Source organism: Cryptomeria japonica, chromosome 9 (genome assembly GCF_030272615.1).
Source record: "Cryptomeria japonica chromosome 9, Sugi_1.0, whole genome shotgun sequence".
Classification (NCBI taxonomy): Eukaryota; Viridiplantae; Streptophyta; class Pinopsida; order Cupressales; family Cupressaceae; genus Cryptomeria; species Cryptomeria japonica.
The window spans coordinates 495739491-495747682 of NC_081413.1; the positions used below are offsets into that span (position 1 = coordinate 495739491).

The window sequence follows — 8192 nt, forward strand, 5'->3', positions numbered from 1 at the left end:
TTACATAAAGATGTGTAGTGATTGCTGTATTTTATTTTCATTTAGTGAAGAAAATTGCAATAATTCACCTCTTTAATTTTCAAATTGCACTATTAAATTTTACATTACTTTTAGAAAACTAGGTGATACAACATTAATCATTATTATTGTTGCTGACTTTTGAGCAAAGATGGCATGTTGAAAACTTGGTGGATCACTCAAGTTATCCTAAAAAACTCATACTCAATTGCACATGTTATCCTTGAAACTTGGTTGAATTTTGCTAGATAACCAATGCAGCACAGTTTGTAGAACATATTTATTTCGCTAGATAACCAATACAACAAAATACAGATCATATAGAAAATTGTAGCATTCAAACTAGCATAAGTAGCTGAAGCATAAACCACTGCTATTTACATTTGTGTCTGCTCTAAATCTAAAATACATGGCTAAGAAGACCAAATATCACCTTATAGTCAAAGTTGAACATCCCTTGAGAGAAATGTGGCTCATTAGTCAGCTGTACATGACAAAACAGGGATAGATTAGAACCATTCTTAAATAATAAATAATCAAACCCACTTTGTCTTTATTATATGTCTCTAGTAAGCTAATCAAAAATTTTACTCCAAAACAAATGTCTTTCCTACAGAAAGGCAAGAATTAAAATAAGGGAGAACAAATTTACAAAATAGACCCAAAATGCTAAACACCATTAATAAAACAAGATATGAGCACGAAGATTACCTGTGCATTTATTTTGAGTGTCAGATTCTCAGTCAAGTCAGCTTTAACCCGTGCACTCAACCTCCCATCTGTGAGTATCCGTCCAACAAGCATCAACTGCAAAAGAAAAGTGATAATTCCTTCTCATTAACATGCCAAAAAGACAAAAAAACACGCTCAGATTTTTAAATTTAAAATTCTAACCAAACCGTAAATCTTATATTCCTAGGGCAACTTAAGCTTTAGAAGGATCCAGGAAAAAAGCATAACCCTGTTAATTTACCTTTGGATCCAGGAAGTTTGCACCAAACTCATAATGTCCACTAGGAACCTTGATTACATCTGTTGATTGTGAGGGAACTTCTGTAGATCCCATAAACACGCTGATAAAATATACACATTTAAAGTAAAATTTAGTACCAAAAAAATCTAAAGTGGAGTTATAGGACATAGTTCCACGATTTGGGGCTTCAAAAGAAACTAGAACATGTTCAGAGTAAGAAAATACCTGTGGCTGAGTGAAAACTTCTGATTAAGAGGTTTCGTAAAATCAAATCGCATGCCTTCAAATAGTTCAGGCTTGAGTGACACTGCACAGTGCTAATTAAGTGTCAATCAGCTAGAAAAGTAATATTCATTAGTTTCAGAACTCCACAAAACACTTTCTGGGATGTAAAGACCAATTTGAAGGTTAAACTATAACTTCCAGCATTTATAAACTAAGTAAATGCAAATGCACCATTGATTCTATTGTTCTGAAAAGTTTATCTAAAAGCAACTATGTTTAATGATTTATCCTTTTTTATTTCCAACATTTCCTCAAATGTCAGAAGTAGATGACTAGAAAATGTAGTTGATTCCAAACATTTACGGCAAACTGTTTACCTGTGAAAATCTCAAAGCTTTAGTTATATGTTTACTTCATTCAATTGACTGTAAGATGCATAAGTGGTTCCACACAGTAGATAACAGTCTGACCGTGATGAGGGAAACAAAATTCAGATTCTCAGATGATCTACAGGTTAAATGGAAACTTGCATCATTGCAAAGTGCCGAAGAACAACATAGAATATGGAACAAAGCCTGCAAAATATTATATTACCAAATTAGACGCTTACCATACTTGAGATGTCTATTTCAATTTCCTAAGAGATCTCAGTTAACTTCTTCATGAATTTCTTCCTCTTTTATAAAATTGATATAGCATATTTCTTACATTGCACAGATTGATTTGTTTTCTCTGTTTTCCCCTTGACATGCATTGCAACTATAATTTCTGCTTGCAACAAACCTCCATCTCGTTGTTCAACCTAACTCAACCTACGCAATTTTTTTCAAAGAAAATAAGCACTTTTGCTTTCATTTTTTCCTACTTTAGATTATTGTTTATAAGCATCCCAGTTTTTTCTACTACACCTTCTCTATTTGACAAATGTCTCATGTGTTATATCCGTAGAAACTACCGATTAACTTAAAGGGATATAGATACATTCTTTCATTTGAATCAAGTGTTAAACCAGTCAACCTGCTGAGTGACCAGTAAAGGTTTAATAAGCTCCTAATACAACTTTCACTTCTAGAGCTAAAACAAAAATAACTCCACTCCTTTACTCCAAGAGCTTATGACTCTCCACTTCATCAAATAAAAATTGTTACTCCAAAGAAAAACTACCTTTGAATAATTCAGTAACATAACTTAAGTATTCAATGATGCGGAAGTCCAAACATAACACATAATGAGAGAACAGTAAGGGTCAATCAAGAAAGTGAAGAGGTTAATACCAGTGTTTCTCTGAGTTTAAATGACAAGGGAATTCAGGGAGATCAAAAAAATCTATATTTTGTTCAAGGCATTCTCTGGAAATCCCCAATATGTCTTATCTCCCCTAGAAGCAAAAAGCCAAGCAAACAGAGATCACCAATTTGTGTGTGTGTGTGTGTTTATATATACATACTTCTCAACTTCTTCCACAGTTGGTGGTGGTTTTCCCACGACTATTATTTCTGATCAAGCATAGGCTTCTCTAGGACACTACAAAACAAGTTTACTATTTTTTCTTTGCCAATATTGAGCTTTGCCTTGACCAAAAAAAGATAAGAGGAATTCTAGGATGGAAGGGGGAGAAGGTGATCCAAGATAAGGTAGGGAGCTTCGAAGATAAGAGAGGAGCTCCTAAGGAAACAAGGAGAGGTATAAGCTCAAAACATTAGTTGAGGTATGTACGAAGTACAACTTTTTTGGTCGTTTTCCATAATATTGTTTTAATTGAGTTTCAAACTGGGACATATAGGCAACCCATATCCATGAAACCATGCATCATAAAGGATGCATCTCAAGAAACACCCCACCCATTTGGAAGACATCTTGGTGATGACCACCACTTTTTTGCGAAATGGGGGCCAGGGTGCATTTTGTCCCCGTCCCCTTTCGACCAAAATGTCCTTGAACCACCGTATGTAGGGGAAGAGGAGAAAGCATTTTGTCCCCATCCCCTATTCCCAGAAAATCCTTGAAATTAAAGACACAAGGGGGGGCATTTATTCCCCACCTCCCATTCCGAAACATCCTTGAACGAGGCATACTAGGATAATGCTAAGGGTGCATCCTTGAGGTACAATAGTTAATATTAAAAATAAATGCAATAATGTCAAATTCTATCTTAAAAAATTCCAAAGCATTAAAGAAATGCCATTGGTGTACTCAAAATATGCTCAAGGCCTATAATCAAAGTCAATGCAATGATACAAATTCAATTTTTATTTGATCTCAAGAATCCAAAACCAACCATATTTTTGAGGTTATGCTAAGGCTACTCATAAGACATTCAATATCTAGAGCAATGCAATGATATGGCTTCAAATCTTCAATTATATCAAATGCTCAAAACTAGTTTTCCATAGGGATGTGTTCTCAATGATCTAAGTACATCCCCATCATCTCAAACATCCCAAGGACTTGGGAGCTTGAAGGGGACAGCCTCTTTTTCAAGGACTTAAAAATTTCCTCCATTTGGCATATAAATTTTTTCTAAAGTGAGATTTTTATAAAATTATGTTGAAAACCTCTAAAAAGCTAAAAGGATGAGGGTTGTCATTACAAATTCAGCACATCATATTTACTTTTCAAATTTTAACTGCTTTTAATTTGTTTAAATTGTTCTATTAGCTATCCCTATGTCCTCCCCAATATTTTGTGAAGAAAATTGTTGTCCCCAAAACTACTTCCACACATCCTTGCATCCCCCATCATAGAAACCTAAAGAAACATTGTGAAAAATGGATTCAGATGAAATTATAAATTGAAAATAAGATTAAAAACATGGAAATGTCATCAATCAGAATGACAGGTAGTTTACAAAAATGTCAACCAAATCACTATTTCATATAATTTTAACTTGAAAGGAATACAATTTTATAGGCATATTTGTGTTATGAGATTAAAAAAATATGGACTCTCAATGATCATTTAATAATTTCAAATTTTGTTGAGCACTCAAACAAAATCAATTATTAGCAATCTTTTAAGCATTTTTTTAGCAAGTTACTTTTCAAGCCTGTTTTTCTGGCAAGTACTCATGTTTTCTCTATGCATGATAATGAATATATCATCAGAAATAATGAGGCTTAAGTGTTATAGAAAACATTGGAATTGCACAGAAGACTGACATTTATAATAATAAAAATTATTTATTATTAATTAGTTTAATAATTACAAATACTACTATCAAAAAAAATCCATATACATATATATATATATATATCATATTTGCACTACCAACTATCATCCCCTCTGCTATCCCCAAATTTGGTCCGTAATCCCCCCATCCCTCTCCATTCCAAAACTCTGTGGAACATAGTTTATTTCCATACAATACAAATAAGTACTTGCTATGTCTTAATAGTATTGATATGTTGTTTATAATATTCTACATCCATTTCTAAATTGTTGCCTAGTTTATTCATGGCAAGTGCAAAAACAAGAACAAGAGTTTGTTTACTAGAAAGCACAACCACAGCGTAGCCTATGCAGAACAACAATACCCCAAAGTGTTAAGCCCCACAATCTGTTGAACTTTTCACCAATGTGAGTTAAAAGCCCACAGCATTGCTTGTATTAATAGTGAGGATAGAGGTGACTACTGTATATTTACTAAGGATGACATTAAGAGAATATTAGATTATTAAAATTTATCGTTCTATTGTTAATGAATATTCATCTTCTTCCAATGGAAATGCATAAAATAAACAGCACATCTACGAACTAGATAGTTATTACTTATTTGATATATGAGATATGTAAATTAGTGGTATTAATATTCCCATCACTTAACAAAACATCAAACTTATGACATGGTTACTAATGTAATATTTTAGGGAGGGTGTCAATTTCAACCCTACATTCATCTGCCATTTAGCTTTTAACAGAAATGAAAGTCACGGATGGCAACAATTGTAAATAGATTTAGTTTTCACGATGAGACAGATGCATAGTGCTCTTGGAACTATCATCAACAACGCAAAGCTAAACAATTAATTAAACCTTTTTGTTTTTGCATTCTTGATGCAGGAGCATCGACGTTTGCAAGAAGCGGTTAAGGAAGTTAGGGAGTTGTGGATTTTTGTTGGGGAAAAACGGTATTTGCAGAAAGAAACAAGATGGGATGGAAGTTGAAACAGTTGGCATGGTGGAAGGAAGGAGATAGGCTGAATTGTTGAAGGCCAAATGAAAGAGGCCGACGGTTGGGAAAAGAGAGGAGAATGAGGGAGGCTGCAGAGAATTTTGATGGAATGAAATTGAGAGTACAGGAAATGCGAGAACGAGTGATATGGAGAAAGAGAGAACCGTATTATTGGGAAGAGAGATTGCAGAAGATCAAATAGGGGGGGAAAGAGTCTTGGATCTAGAAAGTACTTGGAACGTTGAAGAAGAATGGGCCAGTGAAGATAGTGATTCAATGTGGGACCGATTGGAGGAACAGAGATAAATAAGTGGCTCAGGTTGGAAGAAAATGAATGCAAAGCCAACAACGATGAAAGGAAAAGGATTGAGAGAGAATAGTTTGGTAGAGAAGGGACGGCAGAAGGAGAGTCGTACACAAGAAGACTGATCAGGACCAGAAGACATTGATGTAAGAGAGAGTCTGATCTTTGAAAGATCGACCGAATCTTGTAATAGACTTCGGCAGAAATAAATGTTCAAACGATTGTTGTGTGAGGAATGTATTTCTCTGGTTGTTGTTTTGTTTTGAAATAGATTGTTACCATTTGTAGTTCCTATCTCTGATTTTACAAAAAGCTGTAGAAGTCTAACAAAGTATGATTGTGTGACAGTATGTGAGGATGTCGGACTGTGTCATCATTTTGGTATCAGAGCATGCATGTGAGGGAGTGTGTCATCAATTTTTCAGTGGCGAAGTAACTATATTTGTTCATCATCACATCTTTAATGGAAAGATTTATCTAGTCATGCATCCATGCTAGCTATTTCTCATTATATTTTCATATTTAAGGGCTTCTTGGCGTGAAATTCAGCTTCTTGATATCTGTAACAAATCAGAAAAAGTATCTAGGTAAAAAAAGGAAGAAAAGGTTTGGGAAAGGGAGGAGTAAAGATGCAATTACCATAGGGTTTCAGGAACTAGCATCCGCCAATAATGGTTCAAAAATGAGCCATTTTCCATTATGCAGGCCAGCACATTTTTCTTTAACTGTTGCAGACCCATTACAGACCCAAAATCAATGACAACAGGAAATTCTGTTGTGTTTTGCAACATGATTCAATACCCACCAGATCACTATAGCCACACTAAAGTCTATTGGAAAGGAGTTTGGGAAGCTCAAGATCAAAAACAAAGTTATTAGATAGCTTCCCATATCAAAAGAAGTCAAGCGTCCGAGACTTACTCAATTTATAGTTGAGGAAGTACTGTTTTTGTTTCTGCATTGTTCATCCGTAAAAAAAGATAAAATGAACATTAGAAAGAAATGAGTAATTTGTTTTTGTATCTTTGTTTATGAGGTGATTATAAACAAAATAGGAAATGGACAATCTCGGAACAAAACGAAAAAGCTATATAAAAGAATGGGATTTTATTTCTGTACTGCCGATACAAAACAAGGAAATTAATATATAATATTTATGCATTGCTCATACACGGAACGAAAATGGGTGTGCAAAATAAAAAAGGGATCTTGTTTCCGTGTTGCATATTCGCATAAAAAGCAATTTAGTATACAAACAATGAATTGCAAAACTGATAACAACTGTTTGACAAGGAAACATTTTTTAGAACTTACTGAGAACTTCTCTTTGCACTTCATCATACGGCACGGGACAGGGAAGATTGAGCCAATCCACCTTTTCTGAGCCCTTAGCAGCAGCTTCCGCTGGCTTTGCTGGGTCAATAATGCCTAACGGATGAGGAGGAGGAGGGGGGTTAACTGTGTGAGAAGCAACAGGAGGGGCAGGAGGAGGAGGTGAAGGAGGAAGTGGCGAAGGGGGCGTAGGGGCAGAATGGCTTGCAGAAGCACCCATATTCGAGGAATCGACAAATAGTTGAAACCCAGTTGAAACAAAAGAATTTACTAAATATCCAGAATTTCCTCTGGATGGGTGGAACGCTACGTAACGAATATATATCAAAATAAATAGATTTGTGATCAGCAGGAAAACAGGTCTGAAGGAAAAAAAAGGAAGAAGAAAATTATTCTGGCAGGGGCTTTTTCCCCTCCCTAAGCTTCTTCCCAAATGAGTGTTGTATTTTTTGATTCAAGAGTAAGGAAAACTTAGATGGCCTTGATATTTTCAAACCCTAGGGTTTAAGTAAGGTTTTGTTCTCCGAGGGTTTTGGAGAAATCCTAGGTTAATATGTTTATTTTTCAGTAACTATAATTTACTTTATATTTTTGGAAAATATAAAATTCTTTATAAATTTTACTGGTTCGATGGAGTGGTAGCTCGACGGCCTTGTCGTTTGTATATGATAGATTATGATACAAAAATTAAAAATTTGATTAATATAATTGGACTTTTCATATATAAATATGTGAATAGGAAAAGAACGGTGTATATTATATTAATCATGGGAGGAAATATATATATATATTTAGTAATATTCTATTAGTTTTTTTTTGGTCCAAGGGGTTGAGCTTAACTGGTTAAAACACTAGGTTCTCACTGTGGAGACCCAAGTTCAATTCCCAATAGAAAAAAATATATATATTCTATTAGTTTTTGAATCAAATAAATATTAAATGGAAAATGATTTAATTGAAAATTATATTTCAAAAAGTAGAATAATTTATTTGAGAGTGGTAGGTAAAGTAGTTGGTGGTCTATTGTCAATTGTATTCCATGATTATATATTTTGATAGGCATTTAAAATGTAATTGTAATTAGTAATTTTGTTATATGTCTATATATTAAAGCATGTTGGGTGAAAAAAAAAATTAAATGGAGAGTATTTTGAGAAGTGTTTAAGGCT

At 34.2% G+C, this 8192-nt stretch overlaps 1 protein-coding gene across 1 annotated transcript in view; it reads right to left on the minus strand.

Annotated features, from left to right (window-relative positions):
* LOC131079674 (mitochondrial import receptor subunit TOM40-1) overlaps positions 1-7540 on the minus strand; it is a 29815-nt gene extending 22275 nt beyond the window's left edge. Inside the window, exons 1-5 of the mRNA XM_058017684.2 lie at positions 7006-7540; positions 1217-1298; positions 992-1091; positions 730-825; positions 452-502 (exon numbers count right to left, since the gene is read on the minus strand). Of these exons, the coding sequence (XP_057873667.1) occupies positions 452-502; positions 730-825; positions 992-1091; positions 1217-1298; positions 7006-7243 (567 nt within the window). The 5' untranslated portion in view covers positions 7244-7540. The remainder of the gene's footprint in view (positions 1-451; positions 503-729; positions 826-991; positions 1092-1216; positions 1299-7005) is intronic.
* Between the last annotated feature and the right edge of the window lie 652 nt (positions 7541-8192).